Source organism: Panthera tigris, chromosome A2 (genome assembly GCF_018350195.1).
Source record: "Panthera tigris isolate Pti1 chromosome A2, P.tigris_Pti1_mat1.1, whole genome shotgun sequence".
NCBI classification, from domain to species: Eukaryota; Metazoa; Chordata; class Mammalia; order Carnivora; family Felidae; genus Panthera; species Panthera tigris.
In genome coordinates this window covers 6,921,708-6,944,779 of record NC_056661.1, presented here as the reverse complement: position 1 = coordinate 6,944,779, position 23,072 = coordinate 6,921,708, and the positions used below count along the sequence as shown (strand labels likewise).

General features: G+C 42.4%; 2 protein-coding genes across 2 annotated transcripts in view; one reads left to right on the top strand and one right to left on the bottom strand.

The window, feature by feature from the left end:
* Nucleotides 1-1,404: 1,404 nt before the first annotated feature.
* The window catches only part of LOC102953540 (olfactory receptor 7G3), a 44,782-nt gene continuing 23,114 nt past the window's right edge, over nt 1,405-23,072 (top strand). The window contains 6 exon segments of the mRNA XM_042978095.1: nt 1,405-1,439; nt 10,387-10,538; nt 17,676-17,787; nt 18,675-18,777; nt 19,345-19,403; nt 20,546-20,672. Of these exon segments, the coding sequence (XP_042834029.1) occupies nt 20,593-20,672 (80 nt within the window). The 5' untranslated portion in view covers nt 1,405-1,439; nt 10,387-10,538; nt 17,676-17,787; ... (1 more) ...; nt 19,345-19,403; nt 20,546-20,592.
* On the bottom strand, nt 3,687-12,023 carry LOC102966633 (olfactory receptor 7G3-like). The gene is made up of 2 exons (XM_007079389.3): nt 12,002-12,023; nt 3,687-4,633 (listed from the first exon to the last, which is right to left on the bottom strand). The coding sequence occupies exon 2, from the start codon at nt 4,623-4,625 to the stop codon at nt 3,687-3,689; it is 939 nt and encodes a 312-aa protein (XP_007079451.2). The 5' UTR covers nt 4,626-4,633; nt 12,002-12,023.

Sequence of the window (23,072 nt, the reverse complement as noted above, 5' to 3'; positions counted from 1 at the left end):
GGTGGCTCAGTTGGTTAAGCATCTGACTTTGGCTCAGATCATGATCTCGCGGGAGTTTGAGCCCCGCGTCGGACTCTGTGCTGACAGCTCAGAGCCTGGAGCCTGTTTCAGATTCTGTGTCTCCCTCTCTCTCTGATCCTCCCCGTTCATGCTCTGTCTCTCTCTGTCTCAAAAATAAATAGACATCAGGAAAAAAAAGTAGCAACTCTTAACAAACAATTCAAGCCAAAAAACCTTTGAGTCCTTCTTGACTGCTTTCTTTCTCTTACACCCCATACCTCAGCAAATATCAATGGTGTACTTAAAGTATATATCCAGAACCAGCCCAGTTCTCACCATCTACACTGTTATCTTTTTGGTCCACAGCTCTTTCAACTCTACCAAACTGTTGTAATGTCTTCTGTCTGGTCTCCCTGCCTCTGCCCTTATCCACATTGAACCCAGCCACCAGAGCAATCCTTTCGAAGCCTAAATTGGAACATATTAGTCCTCTGCTTAAATCTCTCTGATGGCTTCTTACTGATGTTGGGTATTTTCTATTTGCTACTCTAACCCATACTCTACCCTGGCCTGTTGCCCAGGAAGGTTGATCTATTTAGACTGCATCAAGAGATTTCTTTGCCCTCTGGCTTCCTATTGGGTTGGGCCAATGGGAAGCACTAGCAAGTTATCAGAGGAAAGAAGAGTGAGGTTTGGGTATGTATGCCCCATCTCCCCTCCTGTACGTCACTAAGGGCTGGCTGCACACCTCAGAACTCTACTCCTGTAATGCAGCCTTCTCTTCATACACTACTCCTTTGATTTCCCTAAACCCCACTCATACCTTTGTAAATATTGCCTTCTTGAGCTCTATTCAAGTTATTCTAAATTCAGTGTGTCATCTGAATGAACAAAGGGTACCAAAATGACCTCAAGAAAGAGGCTCTCATATAGGACTCTGAGGTTGGGTTGGTTACATATTTGAGGAGCTCATTGATGACCTCTTTGTGAGGGGGAACGAGGCATGGATGACACACTGCAGAGAGTGATATCACGGTTACTCAAATTATCATTCATGGCAGCATTAGATGAAGCACAGTTGCAAGTTTTGGGAAATGAAGTGGTATGGCCCCCACTTCATTTGCTGTGGCAATACTCATTATGAAATTTGTGGAGTCTCCTGCTTTTTAAGACATTCCCAGAGAGAGACACAGGTGAAGGGAGAAATAAAAAGCTGTAGATATACAGTGGAGACCATGCATAGAAAGTTAGAAATCTTGGGGGGGAAATGGGAATTTCCTGGGTGTGTGTCTGGACTTGTCCTAGATAAACAGTGGGGTCACCAGTAAGTCTTATCTTAGTCACAATGGGGAAAGGAGGGTGTTTGCAGTAAGTAGTTTCTGGAACTCAAAAGGGTAGGAGGTGGGGGGATTACTAGTCCTGGTTTTGTGGCAGCACAGGTAAAGTTGAATATTTCATTCTCCTTTACACATTGATGTTGATATTTAACCACAGATATAAATGACTAGTTTATTCTAAGACATCTTACCTGTCTTCAATTATTTTTTTTCTTTTTCTTTCTCTTTTTCTTTTTCTTTTTCTTTCTCTTTTTCTTTTCTTTTACTTTTCTCTTTCTTTCTTTTTTTTTTTTTTTTTTTTTTTGAGCAGTGGTTCTCAATGAAGGATTGGATGTCATAGCAGTTTGGTTTGGGTGCTACTGGCATCTAGTGGTGGTACCAAGCTAAACATCCACCAATGGGCGGGACACTCCCACAACACCGGTACATTGGGCTCCAAACCTAGTTACTGCTCAGGCAAAGAGCAGGGGGTTGAATACAAAAATTGCTACCTGTCTCTGCTTTGAGAACCAGGGCTTTACACGCTGGGCAACCATGTCTGAAAACCTAAACTTCTTCTGAGATGCAGAAATCAAATGGGCTCTGAGGATTTTGAAATGCATCTTGATTTCCCCTTGGAGTTACTGATCATTATTCATTTGTTAACTTGTATTCAAAACAGCAGCTCAAACTTGTAGGATTTTTATATGGAGTTTGTCAAATTTTAGTTATAAAAATTCAGAAAAAAGGGCTTCAGATTTTAGCTGAGATCCAGAAAAGGGCGGGAAGCAAAATTTTCTGTAATGGGCCATACAGTTAATATTGTAGGCTTTGTCGGTCTAAAGAAAATCTCACCTCCCCCTGTGCATTCTCCTTTAACCTCACACAACACTCAAAACTACTTCGGATACTTCTGGCCTCTAAGTCTGTGTGTGTGTGTGTGTGTGTGTGTGTGTGTGTGTGTGTGTTTCCCCCAGACTAAATGATTCTCACATTTTCTAGCTACCAGCTTGGTGTCCTGCAATTCAAGTTAGTTCTGACACTATCTATCTGGAGTTAGTGTCAGATCCCACAGGTTAAGGGTTCAGTCTCACAAACCGCCCCATCCCACTTCAGATACCAATTGCAGTCCAGATTGTCACCTATGCTTCCGGCTGACCAGCTGTAAGTCAGAGGTTCCCTTAGTCTCTTCCTCTGGTTCAATGAATTTGCTAGAGCAGCTCACAGAATTCAGGAAAACAGGTTACTTATTAGATTACTGCTTTTTAACAAAGAATATTAAAGGATAGTAACAAACAGCTAGATGAAGAGATACCTAGAGCAGCGTCTAGAAGTATCCTGAACACAGGAGCTGGTGTCCTTGTGGAGTTTGGGGTGTTTCGCCCTCCTGGAACTTTTGATGTGTTCTTATTCACCAACTCAGAACCCTGTCTTTTTATTATTTTTTTTAAATTTTTTAACATTTATTTATTTTTGAGACAGAGAGAGAGAGACAGAGCATGAACGGGGGAGGGGCAGAGAGAGAGGGAGACACAGAATCAGAAGCAGGCTCCAGGCTCCGAGCCATCAGCCCAGAGCCCGACGCGGGGCTCGAACTCACGGACTGCGAGATCGTGACCTGAGCTGAGGTCGGACGCTCAACCGACTGAGCCACTCAGGCGCCCCATAACCCTGTCTTTTTTTTTAAATCATGGTTTCATTACATAGGTTTGATTGCTTGAATCATTGGTCATTGGTGATTGGGTCAGTCTCCAACACCTGGAGGTTGGGGTTTGGGGCTGAAATTTCCTTCTAATCACTGCCCCGTCTTACTGGCAACCTGCCCTGAAGCTATGAAGGAGCCACTTAGCCAAGAGTCATCTCATTAGCATACCAAGAACACTCTTATCACTTAGGAGATTCCAAGGAGTTCTGTGCCAGGAACCAGAGACAAAGACCAAATATTTTTCCATAGAGACAAAAGTTAGCCTTCTATTTATACAGATATTCTCCCCCTGGCACTCTCAGAGAGCACACAGAACAGAGCCCAGAAAGTACTTCTACTTAAAAAGATTGTTCCCTCCATAGAGCTAGCCTGGTACAGAAATTTAGCTTCAAGCCTAAGATAGCATTGAGTTAATAATCAGGTATGTAATATTAATTACTCTTCTCATTTTATAGGTGAATTGAACTCAGAGTTTAGTTAATAAATGACAGGTGCTAAAACACAGGACAGTAGACCTTAGTATAAAGCTATTTGACTTGACTTGAGAGCCAGGATTAACCACTTGACTAGAATTGAATTAGGGAGGAGTCAGGATTTCTAGCACACCCAGTACTTCATTTCCTTTCACTCATTCTAGAAGCCTACACACAAGTCAGATGACAGAATCATGAAAACGAAGACATTCCAGAGATGAGTTTCCTCAAGGCTCCCTTGATGTCCCTGTTCCTCAGGCTGTAGATAAAGGGGTTCATCATGGGAGTGACTACCGTGTACATCACTGAGGCCACTGCCCTCTTCCTGGCAGAGAGAGAAGATGCAGAACTAAGGTAGACTCCAACACAAGTCCCATAGAATAAGCAAACAACAGACAGGTGAGACCCACAGGTGGAAAAAGCTTTGAACTTTCCACCAGTTGATGGGATTCTCAAGATGGAGGAGATAATTCGGGTGTAAGAGAAAATTAACCCTGAGAGAGGACCAACACCCAACAGGCTAGTCACTAAATACACCAGGACGTTATTGATCAGGGTATCAGAACAGGCAAGTTCAAGGATTTGAGCAAGCTCACAGAAGAAATGGGGGATTTTCGAGTCTGTGCAGAAGGACAGGTGCACCAGCATCAGACTGTGGAGCAGGGCATTCATAATGCTAATGAACAAGGAGAGAAGAATCAGCAGGCCACAGAGGCGAGGGTTCATGATGACCCTGTAATACAGAGGGTGGCAGATGGCCACATAGCGGTCATAAGCCATCGTAGTTAGGAGTAAATTGTCCATACATATAAAAACCATGAAAAAGTATACTTGAATGAGACAGCCTCCATAAGTGATAGATTTGCTCTGTGTTTGGATGTTCACCAGCATTTTGGGGACTATAGTGGAGGTGAAGGAGATGTCGACAAAGGACAGGTTGGAGAGGAAGAAGTACATGGGGGTGTGGAGGTGGGAGTCAGAGCTGACGGCCAGGATAATGAGCAGGTTCCCGAGCACGCTGACCAGGTACATGGACAGGAACAGCCCAAACAGGAGGGGCTGCAGTTCTGGATCCTCTGAGAGACCCAGGAGGAGGAATTCTGATACTTCTGTCTGGTTTTCTGATTCCATGTTGTTGAGGTGCCTGCTGAGTTAGAGACAGGAGTTAGTTACGATGAAACAGACACACAGACGTCACTTGCTTGAGAGACATCTTTTATTTATGCTTTAAATTCTAGTAATATTTAAACAATTCTTCCCATCAGGTTCGTCTACGCCTTTTTCCCTTCACCAAGTAAATATTGAGTGACTTCTATGTATCATCCATTTTTCTAATGCTAACATTAAAAATGAAGGGGTGCCTGGGTGGCTCAGTCAGTTAAATGTCTGACTTCCACTCAGGTCATGATCTCATTCTCCTGAGCTCAAGCCCCAGGCTCTAGGCTGACAGCTCAGAGTCTGGAGCCTGCTTCAGATTCTGTCTGTGTCTCTCTGTCTCTCCCCAACTCACACTCTGTCTCTCTCTCTCTCTCTCTCCCTCTCTCTCAAATATAAATAACATTTGGGGCGCCTGGGTGGCGCAGTCGGTTAAGCGTCCGACTTCAGCCAGGTCACGATCTCGCGGTCCGTGAGTTCGAGCCCCGCGTCAGGCTCTGGGCTGATGGCTCGGAGCCTGGAGCCTGTTTCCGATTCTGTGTCTCCCTCTCTCTCTGCCCCTCCCCCGTTCATGCTCTGTCTCTCTCTGTCCCAAAAATAAATAAAAAACGTTGAAAAAAAAAATTTAAAAAAAAAAATATAAATAACATTTAAAAGAAATTTTTTTAAGTAAAATCTAGGATTAGATTCTGTAGTTTCTTCAAACAGTATCAGACCTGGTTAGATGACTTAATTTTCTCAGAAAATCTTAACTGTGTAGTCAACCCTATACTGCTTGACTCTGTTCATAATTGCAAATCTCAAGTAATCCTGGAAATTATAATCTGACATTCTCTATTGCCTTTGTGTGAGAAGTAACACTATTAACCCATTCCTTTAAATGTTCTCTATTTTACAATCACATCAAATCATTCTTTAAAAATTTTTTTAAGTTTATTTATTTTGAGAGAGAGAGAAAAGGGGAGGGTCAGAGAGTGAGAGAGAGAGAATCCCAAGCAGGCTCCAAACTGCCAACGCAGAGCCTGACATGGGGCTTGAAGCCACAAACTGTGAGATCGTGACCTGAGCTGAAATCAAGAGTCAGATGCTTAACCAACCAAGCCACCCAGGTGCCCCAATGTCAAATCATTCTATTGGGACCTATCTTTTTCGAAGGAATTTCTTTTGCTGGACTTGTGACTTGTCATTTATCATCAGCCTACAATGGATGAGAGACATTATAAGAAAAGGTTGAATGAGTCTTGTTATTGTGTCTGCTTAAGAAATGTCATATCCATAGGGGAAATTCCTATCTGTTCTTTAAAACAAGAATACCAAATGCTTTTTATGAACAACTGGTTATTTTCTCTCATAATCACATTCTTTCCCTTCCCTTCCCTTCCCTTCCCTTCCCTTCCCTTCCCTTCCCTTCCCTTCCCTTCCCTTCCCTTCCCTTCCCTTCTGGCTTCTAGAAAGCTTAGAGCTGGGTATATGGGCCATGTCTAGAAACTCAGAGTTATTTTTATAGCATATTTATTTTTTTATTTTTAATATTTTATTTTGTAAGTAATCTCTAAACCCAGTGTGGGGCTCAAACTCACAGCCCCAAGATCAAGAGTTACATGCTCCACCAAGTGAGCCAGCCAAGTGCCCCTGTAGCATATTTCTTTTGACTAATTTTTTCTTGGTAGCCAGCCACCTTCTAGGATATGTCCAAATGGCAGTGGTTTTGTAATGATCCCCCACCTTCCAAGTACCCTTGAGTGCATTTGATTTTGTGCATCTTTACAGAGCAATTTTCCCATAGGTGCCAGCAAAGGGCCAGCACATCCTTGTGGGATACTTCAATGGCTCTCTACCCATTAAACACCCAAGTCCTCAGTGGCATTCAATTTCCTCCATGATCTGGCCCTGTAATAATTACATATGGGATGATGTAGTCTCAGCAATTGCCACCTCATAAAAATAACATTCCAGGGGAGCCTGGGTGACTCAGTCGGTTAAGTGTCTGACTTGATTTTGGCTCAGGTCATGATCTCACAGTTCATGGGATGGAGCCCTGCATCAGGCTCAGCACTGACAGTGTGAAGCCTGCTTGGAATTCTCTCTCCTTCTTTCTCTGCCCCTCCCCTGCATTCTTGAGTCCTCTCTATCTGAAGGAAAAAAAAAAAAAAGAGTGAATAATTCTAGGAGCTGGTATGCAAATACATTATTGATAAAAATGTATCATTTTCTGCTTTAATCAAAACCAAACCATCTCAGGATGTGAATTTGGAAGGATACATATTCATAATGGAAGTGGAGGGAGGGTGGAATGCATGGAGTCTTGAGAGAACAAAGGAGGTGACTGAGCATTTTTTCCTCTGCCCTCACACTGGCCTAAGTGGGGGGAGAGAATTGTTGAACCAGCCAATGCTAACATCAAGGCCACTTGACAGAATTGCAATCCACAGGATGGTTAATGGAGCAAGGGTAGGAGGACATTAGTCATGAAAGGGAGAAGTAGAGCAAAGGTCAAGGGACATTTCTGTCCTTCAAATGAATAGGATGCTCTATGCAGTAAACAAGATAGAAGGGGCACCTGGGTGGCTCGGTCAGTTGAGCATCCAACTTCAACTCAGGTCGTGATCTCATGGTTTGTGAGTTTGAGCCCCGTGTGGGGCTCTCTGCTGTCAGCACTGACCCTGCTTCACATCCTCTGTTCCCCCCTTTCTCTGCCCCTCCCTCTCTCTCTGTCTCAAAAATAAATACACTTTAAAAAGAAAAGAAAAGGTCTCAGTGCTACAGACATACTCTAGAAATATTGGCTGTTCTTATTGCTGTTATTATTTTTATTAATAACAGTATAGTTGTTGTACTAGCCTTTATACTTGATCTTAGCCAAAAGACCAAGAAACAGTGTGGTAGTCTTTATGAAAGAGAAAATATTCAGCTTGGTTTAGGATGTTCCCTTTCCCTTGATTTCCTGATACACAGGCTGTTAGCTTTTTCAATAGTCACTATTGCAGAAATATGAATGGAGGTTATACATTTGGAATTTTTAAAATTTTTTAATTAAAAATTTTCTTATTGTTTATTATTTCTGAGAGGGAGAGAGAGAGACTGAGAGCAAGCAGGGAAGAGGCAGAGAGAGAGGGAGACACAGACTCGGAAGCAGGCTCCAGGCTCTGAGCTGCCAGCACAGAGCCTGACGTGGGGCTCGAACTCACAGACCACGAGATCATGACCTGAATTTCTGGAAATGGATGGTGGATCCCCACCACACTGCCTGACAGTGTGGATGTACTTAGTACTACCAAACTGGACACTGGAAAATGGTTAAAATGGTACATTTTATGTTATGTATATTTCATTATGATTTAAAAATGAATTAATAAATAAAAAATGTTGAAGAAACTTGCTGATTTGCTTTTTTTATGCTCGTGTCCTTCATGGTGGTTTGAGAAATCAATTGCCCCTCATTTTTCACGCTTCATGGGTGGTTCTTAGGGAACAGAACTCAAGAAGCAGACGGATGAAATAGGTGAAGGGGAGTAAGAAGTACAAACGTCCAGTTATAAAAGAAATAAACCATAAGGACGAAAAGTACAGCAAAGGGAACATAGTCAATAATATTGTAATAACTTTGGTGAAAGATGGTAGCTATACTTGTCATGGTGAGCATTTTTTATTATTATTTTTTTATTTTTTAATGTTTATTTTTGAGAGAGAGACTGAGTATGAGTGGGGGAGGAGCAGAGAGAGAGGGAGACACAGAATTCGAAGCAGGCTCCAGGCTCTGAGCTGTCAGCCCAGAGCCCGACGTGGGGCTCGAACCCACAAGCTGTGAGATCATGACCTGAGCTGAAGTTGGACGCTTAACCGACTGAGACACCCAGGCGTCCCCACAGTGAGCATTTTTTAATGTATATAATTGGCAAATCACTTTGTCGTACACCTGAAACCAATATAATATTGTATGTCAACAATTGTATGTTTCATCTTTAAAAAATCCCCACAGATGTCTGTGTTCTACCCAAGAATTTCCCATTGAGTAGGTCCAGTATTTGCATTTCTAACATGTCCCCAGGTGATGCTGATATAGCTGTGTGGAGGGGACCACACTTTGAAAACCATTGCTGTAGAAGTTTCTAAAGTATGGTGTAGAATGAGCCCAGCTGGATTCAAATCCTGTATAAAGCCAATGAAGGAGGGGCGCCTGGGTGGCTCAGTCGGTTAAGCCTCCGACTTCGGCTCAGGTCACGATCTCGCGGTATGTGAGTTCCAGCCCCGCGTCCAGCTCTGTGCTGACTGCTCAGAGCCTGGAGCCTGTTTCAGATTCTGTGTCTCCCTCTCTCTGTGACCCTCCCCCGTTCATGCTCTGTCTCTCTCTGTCTCAAAAATAAATAAACGTTAAAAAAAAATTAAAAAAAAAAGCCAATGAAGGAAATCCATGAACACGCTTGAGCTTTTGTTTGTTATCTGGGTAATGGAAATGAGAATGTAATATCTACATTCCAGGAATGCATATGAAAAGGAAAAATAAAACACACAGCAGAGTGTGTACTCACTGTTCATATTATTGATATCAGCATCACTGGAATTTAAGAAGATCCTGACACGATTCTTCCTTTTGAGTGGCATGTGTTGGAGGGTGTAGGGGGAAAAGGACAGGAAGAATGAGGAAGTGGGAAGGAGAGAGAGAATAGCCATAGAGCAACATCGGTGAGTTGCAAGGAAGACCAACTTGAAATTTCTACTAGGACCCTTGGTTACATTTAGGGGCAAGTTGACTGGGGAGACTGGTCTCCTTTCCTTAAATCTCAGTGCCTCCTTCAAAGGATTGGATTTAGCATTAACAATGTGACCCTAGAGCAGACAGTTTCCCTTCTGTCATACCTGGGAAATAAAGTGGTGCATTGGAGCAGCCTGGAATCCTTAGAGAACTTTAGAAAGTTTCAATTCCTTTCAGTAGGGCATCAGTCGCTGCAAACTTTGGGTGAGGAAAAGGTGTCCACGGAGTCAGTGGCAATTGTGAATCCAGTGCCAGGGGACTTGGGAATATGCCAAGTAGTTAATAAAAATCCGGAGTTCCTTTAGACAACTATTCTCAATCTTGACCGTGGATCAGACTCACCTGAAGGGTTTCTTAAAACACTGGTTGCTGGATGCCACCCCAGAGTCTCAGCATGTCTAAGTGAGGACTGAGAAAGTGCATTTTAGGGACACCCAGGTTCAGTTAGTTGAACGTCCCAATTTCAGCTCAGGTCATGATCTCGCTGTTCATGAATTCGATCCGTGTATCAGGCTCAGGGCTATCAGCGTGGAGTCCACTTCGGATCCTCTTTTCCTCTCTCTCTCTCTGCCCTTCCCCTGCTCATGCTCTCAATCTCAAAAATAAATAAACATTAAAGAAAAAAAAAGCTTTTTAAATAGAGTGTATTTCCAAGAACTCTCCAGGTGATACTTCAGGTAAAAATGGCTGCATCATTTTCAGGTCCCAAGGCAAAATGAAAACGGGGGACCCTTAGCTCATAAATTTCAGAAGGTGACAGCAAAGCATTAAAGCAAGAGTGGGGTTCTCTGTGACTGCCCAGGCTGTGCACACATGAACCCAGCTCTGGCTGCTGGGCTGGAGACAACATTTTGAGAACCACTACATTAGACTTCCTACTTAATTAACCTAGGACTAACTCTACATGGGAATAATAATAATAATAATAGCAATAGTAAATTGTCCCTTTTCTCCAGAACTTACAAGGGATTTCTGTATCTCCAGGATGACCCCACAGAAGACCACAGGTGATGATGGAAGATGTGGATGTGGAAGACAAATTGACTTTTGAGAATTTCAAGCAGACAGTTATGTGTAGAGTTTCTGGACAAGACACATTTTCTAAGAAGTGACACGGTGTCTTCCTTCCTGGTCTGGTAGGTGTGAGATTGTGTGGATAGGGGAGAGGTGGTCTATTTACAGTTTTTTCTGCCCTGAGAGGTTTTGTCTCCAAAGCTCATTAGCCGATCTTCATTCCAATCCAATTCCTACTTGCCGCGAAGGGAGGAAACTACTGGCTTGTTAATTACCCAACTGGGACAAAAGGAATTTGTCCTTTCCCTCTCCTGCCTCTTTTGTCCCAGAGTTAAAGCTCACAGTCCAGGTCTGATGAAGATGCCCACAGCAGACACCGTCACCATTCACCACGCACCACTCGCTTTTCCAGGAGGCAGTTTGCCAAAACTCAGCCATTTCTGATTGTCTTCATGGTTGTTGCCAATCAACTCTTTTTTTTTAATTTAAAAATTTTTTTTATTTTTGGGGGGGGGAGGGGCAGAGAGACAGGGAAACACAGAATCTGAAGCAGGCTCCAGTCAGAGCTGTCGGCACAGAGCCCGACGCGAGGCTTGAACCCGCAAACCGTGAGATCATGACCTGAGCCGAAGTTGGTCACTTAACTGACTGAGCCACCCAGATGCCCCACCAGGTGCCCCAATTAAGCAATTATTAATTGGCATAAGTTTAACGCATCACAATCCTTTTTTTTAAGTTTATTTCTTTATTTTGAGAGAGAGAGAGTGGGGGAAAGGCAGAGAGAGAGGAAGAGAGAATCCCAAGTAGGCTCTGCATGATCAGTGCAAAGGGCTTGAGCTTCTGGAACTGTGAATTCATGCCCTGTGCTGAAACCAAGAGTCAGAGGCTTAACCAACTGAGCCACCCAGGCGCCCTGGTAAATTTTTTTTTAAGGGGCACTTCAAAGTTAGTAAGGAAAGATTTTCTTAAGGGGGACTCTTGCAACGGGAAGATCTGCAAAGAATATGCAGAACAGGGGAGGGGTGGGTGAACAAAGCTTTCATATGCAGAGGCCGGTGGCTTGGGAAAGGGACAGGGTGTGTCTTGAAACTCAGCAGACTGCCTTAAATACGTTAAATACGGCACTAACAGGAAAGACGAGGCTGGAATGTTCACTTGCAGGCAAGTCGGGGAGGGGTGGGGAATCTGGGCCTGACGTGGAGCAAACAAGTTATAGGGGGGAATTTCTCATAAAATTTAAGGTCCAGCCTTCTCAGTCGATTTATCCTAAATTATGTCAAGCTCAGAGTTTGATCAGTTTCATCAAGGTCTCAGCTGGAACATTAGCTCCTCAAAGGGTGCCTGTGTTGTGTCAACTACAGGTCAATTAAAAAAAAAAAAAAAGCCTACAATCGCTAGTGAGGCAGGAAAAAAAAAAGTTCCTGTGCTCACCAGCATCAATCACTCACTATCCCTTTACGATTTACTTCTCTTGTCCTCTGTGCAGCTTTCTTACTTGATTTTTCTGCATAATTATTAGTTGTTTCTTCCACATTCCTGACATTTAGAATAGTGTATGGTATACAGTAGGCACTCAATAAATATTTATTCAGTGAATGAGCGCTTGATAAAATACCCTGCAAAGAGGTGCAAAGACTTAGACTCTCATAGGCAGCGAATCACTCTATTGAAATTTCTGAGTCATATCTTTCTGGATATTTAGGAAGTACCAAGTAAGCAGGAATTAGGTTAATCAGGGCGTATTCTTTGTTTTACCAATAAAGGCACCAATAAAGTGCCCTGTGAAAGTGTAGTCAAGGAGAATAGGGCGTGTCTTTTAATCCTTTAGTCCTTTCAGTTGCATTACCAGATAAAAGTCAGTGACCTTGTGAGTTTCTTCAGCCAGAAAGCACGCCGTAGGGTAGAAGTACGTGAACATCAGCCTGGCTCAAGCCCTTACCTTGATAACCTATGGATTTCTGTGTCTTGGTGAGTAATGGAACTTGCGGCAGGGGTTCCCCACTACCCTTCACTTTGTAAGGGAATTTTTAATTTGCAGAACGTTTGCTCTTGACTGAGGGCATCAGGGTGAACTTTGAGGTTGGGGTATCTTGTGAGATGGAATTTTCCAATTATTTATGTTGGGTAGGTTTTGTCCACAGGATATCAGGATGGGCAGTATATTACCTTTTAATCATGAGTTCTATTATCAAGGTCAGCTTTGTCCTTTTCAAGGGAGCTTGACTAAAATTACAATTCCCAATGTTTGAAAATCAAGAGATTGTAAAAAAAATAATGTAACTTCACTAAGATGTTATCTGAAATCAGAACTGAATTGACTACATGAGATGAGTTTTGCCCAGTGTTAATGAAATGAAATTTATTTCCCAGATATAACATAACAGGAAAATTAGGTATTAGCTTTGGTTTTAAATGGAAGGGATTTGGTTATAAAAAGAGTACTCTTACAGAATTTGAAGCTGTTTACCTAGATAGAATTCATCTTATTTCAAAAACTCAATATATCTTTTATTGTTGCATATATTTTAGCATTTTTTATCATTTAGTATGTTCACACTAAAAAGTTACTGGAGCGAGTTTTTGTTGCCTGTGAGTGGTCCACAAACAGTTATTACTTGCCTACACTGACCTTGTTACTACTGATAGCTCAGTCCCACAGATTTAATGACAAAAAAAAATTACTAAGTGTCAGGTCCCCTGGAGTTTATAGTCCAGCTATTAAGTGTGATAAATGAGGGTTGATTGTGAATTATTGTAAATGAAAGGATTTCAGGAGAGGACTTGCTTGAAGGGTTCTTGGAAAGAAAAGACCTTGAAGCCGCCATCTTAGAAATGACTACAGGACAGCTAGGGAGCGGGCTGGGGCCCTCGTGGGGCTGGGAATGGGAAAAGCATTGTAGCAAGACGGCTTGTGCGAAATCCCTGGAGCAGCCAGGAGCCTGGAGTGCTCAGGGAACTGAGCAAGACAGGACAGGGCTGAGAATAAAGCAAGAGAGGAGGAAGGTGAGCTAGATAGGGAACCTTGAAAGCAAGATAGGGATTTAATTCTAAGGCTGGGAGGAAGCCATTGTGAGTAGGGGTGGCCCATGATTAGATTATCTTTTTTTATGTTTTTCGTTTTCAAATTTTTTTCATTTAAATTGTAGTTAGTTAACATAGTGTAATACTAGTTTCTGGAGTAGAATTGAGTGATTCATCACTTCCACAGATTTGTGTTTAGAAGAGCTAGCTCTTGGAGGAAGTGAGGATGGAGGGCAGGAAGAACAAGCTTGAGGGGATGGAGATGGGATTAAGGATTAGTCCTAAGCATTTAGGAATGAATGACAGCGATCTAGACACTTGGTTTCAAAGTAGAATGAGGGATGGGGACAGATGTTGGAATGGATTCTTTGGAGACTCATTTCTTTACCCAGGATTCTGGGCACTTGATGTGGCTAGTGATGTGCCAGTGACTAGGTATAGTGTTTAAATAAGAAAAGGCCTCTCTTGTACTTTTGAACATTAGAGTCTAGTGGAAGAGAAAGAATGTAAGTAAGCAAAGAACTAAATATGTAATTATCAATTGTGAAGAAGGCTACTCTTAGTAGAATAGCAGCTCTTAGTAAGAGGAGATTAGCTTTACATGGGGGGCTCACAAAGGTGATTCTGAAAAAATGACATTAAAGAGACCGAAAAACAACAGAATAGAATTATACATGTAGTTGGGGAGATTTTTCTCTAGAGAAAGCACCATTATATGACTGATAGGATTTGGGGGTTGAGAGGGGTGGGGGAGGGGGTGTGGTTTGGATTAGTGTGGGTTTTGACCAATTTCCCCTATCCGGAGTAGTTTTAGTTTCAAGGGATTTGTTGCTGTCTTTGGGGGTGGGGGAGAGAGTGTGACAATATTTTTATTTTATTTTATTTTATTTTATTTTATTTTATTTTATTTTATTTTATTTTATTTTATTTTATTTTATTTTATTTATTTTATTTTATTTTATATTTTTTTAAAAATGTTTATTTCCAAAGGAGAGAGAGAGAGAGAGCGCGCGCGTGAGTGGAGGAGGGGCAGAGAGAGAGACACAGAATCCAAAGCAGGCTCCAGGCTCTGAGCCATCAGCACACAGCCTGATGCAGGGCTCAAACCCACAAACCGTGAGATCATAACCTGAGACGAAGTCGAACGCCCAACCGACTGACCACCCGAGCGCCCCAGAGTGTGCCTATATTTTAAATTTTCAACTGCTGTTGTGGGCTGGGGAGAGGAATGGAGGGTGCTGTTAGGTTTTAATTGATTCCAGCCCATGGGGGACCAGAAGTGCTTGTCAAATGGTTAATCTTGTTTCAGTTAACTACAGCTGTGGGATGGGGGAAGGATGTGATGCCAATAATCCTTTCTGCCTACTTTGAGTAGCCAGGGAACTCATGCCTTACTGAGAGTGCAAATGTTTGAAATAAAACTTTCCTTTTTTAAAGTTTATTTGAGAGAGAGAGTACAAGTGGGGGAGGGGCAGAGAGGGAGGGAGAAAGAGAGAATTCCAAGCAGGCACCACATGGTCAGTGAGGAGCCCAATGTGGGGCTTGAACTCACAAACCTCGAGATCATGACCTGAGCCAAAATCAAGAGTCGGATGCTTAACTGACTGAGTCACCCAGGCACCCCAAAACAGTTTTCTGAAACAGATAGTAACTTCAGTTTTTAAGTTTCATCAAAGGAGTCTATGAAAATTTTAGATGACAGTAGTTGAAAAGCAGCAGGATATGGGGTCTTAAGCATAAATTTGAGATCCCAAACTGGACATTTGCATGTTATCAACTTAGAGATGAAATTTAAGTTCAAGGGGATGGATGGGTAGATACAGAAGGCACAGAATAAGGCAAGAAACAGGCCAGGACTGATCCTGAAGGACAGTCAGCAGTGGGAGAAGAGGCTGAAAGAGAGTAGCCAGGGCAGTAAGATGACCACTGGGAGGTTGTGGTCACAAAAGCCCAGGGAAGAAAATAACTTACAGAGGAGAGCAGTGATAGAGTTTTTCCAAGGGACCAACTTAGTCAAAAACAGAAATCCATTCACTGGATTAGTTCTCATTAATTCTCTTCAATCCTTGGCCATCTTGGCAGAATAGTGTCAGTGGACTGGTGGTGGTGAAGGTGGTGGTGCGAACCAGGTTGGAGCATATTAAGGGAGGTGAGGAAATGGGGAGAGTATGAGGGTAGACTACTCTTGCAAGAAGTTTGGTGGTGAAGAAGAGTGAGCGGTAACCAGAGGGCTAAGTGGGACATGAGGCATAAATTTGTTTCAAGATGGGAGTTAATTATGTTTAAATATTAAAGGTATAAGTACCCTGAAACAGAAGTTGGTGGTGTTACCCAAAACTGGGTTCACCTTGTGGTGGGTATTGAGTCAAAGGACACAAGTAAGCCAAAGAATAGGAAAAGGAAGGGTTTTACTTACAACGAATAAAGGAGAACATGGGCCATTTCCCAAAGCAGTGTCTCCTCCAACAACAAAACTGGAAGTTTAAGCTAAGAGCACATACACATTCATGAAGGGGCCTGTGCAGTGGGGAATCGTGCATGGAATTGGGGCGAAAGTCACCTGAAGGTGATAGAGTCCATGTCTTAGTTGGTGGAATTCACAAGGCCGGCGAAGGTCAACATCATCAGTTCTTAGGCTCCCGTTTGTTGTCTGAGTGATCAAAGGAGTTTAAATCCTGCAAAGATAACTCAAGAATGTGGTTTGGGCAAGTAGTGCTGGTCAGGCATAGATTGCAAGGTGGCCTGGGGCCTGAAATGGCTTCTTATGTCAAAAAAGCTATGTCTCCCTTTTTCCTGGGGACCCCTAACTCTTTCTGCTTACAGTGGTGATGGAAAAGAAGAACCAAGGAATAATCAATAGAGTAAGCTTTCTGAGAGAAGATATGAAGGGATAAGACCAATGATTCTTAATGAGGGCAATCTTGCACCCTAGAGTACATTTGGCAATATCCGGAGACAAGTGTAATTTTGCAACTGGAGGGGATACTACTGACATGTACTGGGTAGAGTCTAGAGATGCTGCTAAGCATATGGGCGCCCCCAGAGCAAAGTATCCAGTCCCAAATGTCAGTAGTGCCAAGGATGAGAAGCCCTGGCATAGAAAGGTAAGAGATATTGGCTTTTGGTAAGAAGGAAGAGAGGTGCCTGGCTGGCTCAGTCAGAAGAGCATTTGATGGGGCGCCTGGGTGGTGCAGTCGGTTAAGCGTCCGACTTCAGCCAGGTCACGATCTCGCGGTCCGTGAGTTCGAGCCCCGCATCAGGCTCTGGGCTGATGGCTCGGAGCCTGGAGCCTGTTTCCGATTCTGTGTCTCCCTCTCTCTCTGCCCCTCCCCCGTTCATGCTCTGTCTCTCTCTGTCCCAAAAATAAATAAAAAACGTTGGAAAAGAAAAAAAAAAAAAAGAATAAAACTCAGCTTTAAAAAAAAAAAAAAAAAGAAGAGCATTTGACTCTTGATCTCAGGATTATGAGTTTGAGCTCCATGTTGCATGTAGAGATTACTTAAAAATAAAATGTTCATTTATTTATTTATTATTATTATTTTTTAATGTTTATTTGGTTTTGAGACAGAGAGAGACAGAGCATAAGCAAGGAAGGGGCAGAGAGAGAGAGAGACCCAGAATGTGAAGCAGGCTCCGGGCTCTGAGCCGTCAGCACAGAGCCTGACGCGAGGCTGGAACTCACGAACTGTGAGATCATGACCTGAGCCAAAGTCGGCTGCTTAACCGACTGAGCCACCCAGGCGCCCCTAAAATGTTTCTTTTTTAATAAATTTTTTTTTAACGTTTATCCATTTTTGAGACAGAGAGAGACAGAGCATGAACGGGGGAGGGTCAGAGAGAGAGACACAGAATCTGAAACAGGCCCCAGGCTCTGAGCTGTCAGCACAGAGCCCCATGCGGGGCTCGAACTCACGGACTGCGAGATCGTGACCTGAGCCCAAGTCGGCCGCTTAACCGACTGAGCCACCCAGGCGCCCCATAATGTTTTTTTTTTTTAATGTTTATTTTTGAGAGAGAGAGGCAGAGCACAAGAGGAGGAGTGGCAGAGAGAGAAAGAGACACAGAATCGAAAGCAGGTTCCAGCCACTGAGCTCTCAGCCTAGAGCTCCATGTGGGACTTGAACTCACAAACCATGAGATCACGACCTGAGCTAAAGCGGGACACTAAACTGACTGAGCCACTCCGGCGCCCCTAAAATCTTTCCTTTTTTTTTTTTTTTTTTTTTTTTTTTTTTAAGGAAGACATCTTGTCTGGAAAGTGAAAGAAGTCATGATGGTGTCGGACTACTTTTGAATTCGTGGCAAAGAGAGGAACGATCCTTCTCATCATTGTCACTATTCCTCTGTGAAGTAAGATATCAGATCATTTGTTGTGGAAGAGGGAAAGTGGAGACCATGTGAAATTCAAAATCCCGGACAAATTGTGAAAAGAGTTTTGGATAACTAGAGGGTTAAATTGCCAGTGGAGCTTTTCCTTTAGTGTTGAAGGCCTGTTTAGAGTAGACAAGACCTCAAATTTTTAGGGCTTCCCATATAACTGGTTAGGTGGGAATCATCCAGGTAGGATAGACAGATGGCTGGAATTATCCAGAGCAGGGGTTACAGCAGGACAGAGAAAGGAACTGGAGGTTTTGGGAAATATATTATTGAAATGATGGGCCATGGCGTTTTATATGTAGTGTCAAGGAAATGGGGGTTATAAATAGCAACGTAATTGGAGGATGGACAGCTTGGATGCCTCTCTGAGGTAAAGGAGCAGGTGCAATACAGATTAAAAAGTGAACAGGGTAGAAATATAGCTACTATGTTCAGGGAGTTCAGGGATGCCCGACTTTTTGCTCTGGAGAGGTTAAGAGTCTTAGTGACGATAAATTCAAGGTTTGTAACTGAGATAAAGAAGCCACGGATGTTTGCTAGTTTATGCCCAAGAACATAGAATCCTCTTGAATCAAGGCAGAGAGTCAAAGAGTAGGAGTCAGGTGCCGATGACTCTAATGAGTCAGGTCTATGTGTTGGTGCCATTGCAGATGACAAACCAGTATAGTTGCTCAACGGAGATGGGATTTTTGACAAATGATGGGTAATGTGGTTTGGTGATATGGTAGATTTGCCTTAGGGATGAGGAAGATCAAGAACCCCTGCCATATTGCTTTGAGGTTGTCCAAGGCAAGGAAAACAAAGACCCAGGATCAAATCGCAAGTTTGCAGGTTCTCTTGTTAATGTTTCTTGATTTCAGAGCCCTGACTGCAGTGGACCATAGATGCAAGAAAAAGAGCATCCTGGGCATGTTTATTCAAAGACTTGCAAAATGGCAGCCACACATCTGTCTTCTGGATTTGGTAAGTTCCTAGGATAGATGCTCTTCACTAGAAATACGCGGTCTCTCCACCCCAGGTGGGTACAGAAGCAGGGAGCTGAGTAGCCACAGAGGAGAACTGGGAAGGCAAGGCTGCAATGCGAGGAGGTGGTGTGGAACTCTACAAACTCTTGGAGCCTCATAATTTGCTCATGTATGATTCAGTGCCCTTTGGGATTTTGGAGGAAAGACAATGCACATCTTGGGGAGATGGAAGAATATTTAAGGGTGGCACTTCATTATCCCATCCTTTTGTTCTGTAAAGTTGGGAAAGATAACTCCATCTTTCTGAGTTTCAGTTTCTGTGCCTAGGAAAATTGAGACTAAATCCATTCCTCGTGGGTATTAAGGCACCCTAGTTTCTGGCTCTGGGGGACAGGGCAGGTTGCTCTAGATAATATGCTTTGTGTGTGTTGTGTGTGTGAATGTGTGTGTGGGGGGGGGGGGTGACTCAACTGATGTGGGGCAATTTCTAGGCTCGTGAGTGTCAACAATATTGGATGTGCCTAGACTCCCATGTCACCTTGTCTTTTATCTCTGCCTGTTCTAGACCCTGCTCATGCCCATGCGAGGGTCACAGAGGTGGAAAACATCCACTCTGTGTTACAGGTGAGTCAGGAATCTTTTTCTTTGTCCTACAATACAATTCTTTCCTGGAGTGAATGTGTTTCCTGCCAACACTCTGGAGTGTTAGCCTTAAAAATAAAACTTGTCAGTGATTTTACCAGCAGAAATGGGTTTATTCAGGAATAGCAGAGCATTGCAGTTTGGGACAAGAAACCTATAGCAAAACTATAGGCAAGTCTGGAGAACAGAGAAGGGGAACCTCTTTCATAGAGGAATGGAGGGAGTTGGAAGGCTCCTATAAGCAAACTATCTATTGAATAAATTGGGAGTTCAATGTATGGTGGCTTTCCATTGGCTAAGTTGAGGCAGTCTCATTCCCTGGGCTGTTGCTTAAGGAGGAGAAAATCTTTTTTCCTCCTGCTGGGGTAGTAAAGGAAGGATTTGCGAGATCTGACTCTTCTGGTTGGGTCTGCAATTGACCACTAGGGGTAGGGGGCGAGAGCTCCCCCTGCTGGCTTCCCAACACCACGTCAGTGAGGTTTCCCTTTGAATTTTCGTAGGAGCCTTACAACCCATCCATGATCTTGAGACCTGATGGCAGCTCAGGGACTTCCAACAAAGTTCTTCCGCTACTCTACTATATACAAATTTTTTTTTCAGTCATCTTTGCTGCCTAATGATGTTAGGGGAAGTAAAAGGATATAAAATGTATAGTCATTCTGTGTGGAAAAATATTCATTTAGCAAGTATTTTACCTGCAGTGTGTTCAAGTCTGTGGTGGATCCTGGAGATAGAAAGCGTAAGACTGTAGGGAAGCCTGGGTGGTTCAGTCAGTTAAGTGTGCAACTCTTGATTTCAGCTCAGGTCATGATCCCATGGTTCATGAGTTCGAGCCCTGTGTTGGGCTCTGTGCTGACAGCTCGGAGCCTGGAGGCTGTTTTGGATTCTGTGTCTCCCTCTCTCTCTGCCCCTCCACTGCTATGCTCTCTCTCTCTCTCTCAAAAGTAAATAAACATTAAAAACAATTTTTTAAAAAGAAGTGAGAGGGAAGAGGACTGAGTCCTAGGATTTTGAAATTACTATGAAAGAGGTCTTTCATTCTCAGTGAGGTCACCATGACCCTCTTCCCAAAAATGCTGGTGGGGTTGATTGCTGGTTGAGACAAAATGTGTTAATTATTTTAGAACTCAATAACCTTTGAGGATGTGGCCATGGACTTCACCGAGGAGGAATGGGTGTTGTTGAATCCACGTCAGAGAAAACTGTACAGAGATGTGATGCTGGAGAACTACAGAAACTTGGCATCGCTGGGTAAGGCTGACACAATTCCTTCCTTTATTTATTGAGTTTGAGCATGGATTTCTGGCATGCGTAAGTCCCAGTTACCTTGTGGTATAGGCTATAGGTTTCTTGTAGGTTTTGTTTTGTTTTGTTTAAAGTTGGCTTTTTATTTTCTTTTAAATGCTTATTTATTTTTCAGTGAGGGAGAGACAGCGTGAAGAGCAGAGAGAGAGGGAGACACAGAATCGAAAGCGGGCTCTAGGCTCCGAGCTATCAGCTCAGAGCCCAATGCGGGGCTTGAACTCACAGGCCATGAGATCATGACCTGAGCCAAAGTCAGATGCCCAACTGAGTCAGCCACCCAGGCACCCTTCTTGTAGGTTTTTGTAGATTTTTACATTTAAGAAAAATAGCTTGTATTAAGATATCATTTACCTACCCTAGTTTAGCCATTTAGAGAATACAAAGCAATGTGTTGCGTATGTGTGTCTGTTTTGTGTTTTTAGCACATGCAGAGTTATACCACCATCACTGCTGTCTAATCCCAGAACATTTCCATTGCCTTGCCTACAGGGCATTTCATTCCTCCTCAGTTTCCAGATCCTTGCAATAACTTATAGATTTGTCTATTCTGAATATGTCATATTAATGGAGTCATACCACATGTGGTCTTTTGTGATGTGCTTCTTTCCCTTAGCATCCTATCTAAGTTCATCCATGTTATAGCATATATCGCTACCTAACTCTTACTTATTGCTGAATAATATTCTGTTGTGTAAACATAACACATTTTGTTTGTCCATTCACCAGTTGATGGACATTTAGATTTTTGGCACTTGCTACTATGAATAGTGTTGCTACAAACATTCATGTAATACAAGTTTTTCTGTGGATATATGTTTTCATTTGTTTTGGGTATGTGCCTGGGAGTGGAATTGCTGGGTCATTTGGTAACTCTCTGCTTAACATTTTGAAGAACTGCCAGTTTTCCAAGTTGGCTGTATTATTTTATTTACATTTTCTCCAGCAATGTATAAATGTTCCAAAACCTCTACATTCTTGCCAACACTTATTTCTGCCTGTCTTTTTGTTTATAGCTATCTTAATGTTTTTAGAATGGTATCTCATTGTGCTTTTGTTTGCATTTACTTAATGACTGATGATATTAGGCAACTTTTCATGTGCTTATTGGTCATTTATATATCTTTTTTGGAGAAATATCCTTTTAAATCCTTTGCCCATTTAAGAATTAGATTGCCATTTTTTTTTTTTCTGTTGAGTTGTGAATGTTCTTTATGTATTCAGGATACTGATCCCTTATCAGATATATAATTTTACAAACTTTTTCTTACATTCTGTGTGTTGCCTTTTCACTTTTTTGGTGGTATCATTTGTGGCATAAAGGTTTAATTTTAATAAAGTCCAACTTATTTTCTGGACTCTCAATTCTATTCCAATGGTTTATATATTTTTTAAAAGTTGGTTTATTTATTTTGAGAGAGAGAGCACAAATGGGGAAGGGGCAGAGGGAGAGAAAGGGAGAGAGAGAATCCCAAGCAGGCCGCCTGCACCACCAGTGCAGAGCCTGATGTGGGACTCGAACTCACGAATCGTGAGATCATGACCTGAGCCGAAGTTGGGTGCTTAACCAACTAAACTACCCATGTGCCTCTCCAATGGTTTATATTTCTATCTTATGCCAGTTCCATGCTGTTGGTTGCTGTCATAGCTTTGAAGTAAGATTTGAATTGGGAAATGTATGTTCTCCAACTTTGTCTTTGTTAAGATTGTTTTGACTATTCTGGATCCCTTGCATTTTCATATGAATTTTAGAGTAAGCTTGTCAATTTCCACAGAGAATCCAGGTGGGATTCCAATGTGGGAAGCCACATTGAATCTGTAGATCAATCTGGAGAGTTGCTAATTTAGCATTATTAATTATTCCAGTCCATGACCATGGGATGTTCTCTCATTCATAGAGGTCTTTATAAATTTTAATTAATTAATTATATTTAAAATTGAAGTATAATTAACGTATATTATATTAGTCTCGGGTGCACAATAGAATGATTCCACAGTTTCATACATACAGTGCTCATTAAGATAAGTGCACATATGCTTAATCTCCTTTACTATTTCACTCATCCACCCATCTCCCCTCTGGTAACCATCTGTTCTCTGTAGTTAAGAATTTGTTTTGGTTTTGGTTTGTCTTTTTTTCTTTGTTTTGTTTCTTAAATTCTACACATGGGTGAAATCATATGGTATTTGTCTTCCTCTGGCTTACTTCACTTAGCATTATACTATCTAGATCTACCCATGTTGTTGGAAGTGGCAAGATTTCATGCTTTTTTATGGTTAATATTCCATTGTATATATATACCACATCTTACTTATTATCCATTTATTTAGTCAATGGACACATGGGTT

Bases quoted from the DNA above. Each gene is read 5' to 3' on its own strand.
- LOC102966633 (XM_007079389.3), bottom strand. From the start codon at position 4,625: ATGGAATCAGAAAACCAGACAGAAGTATCAGAATTCCTCCTCCTGGGT.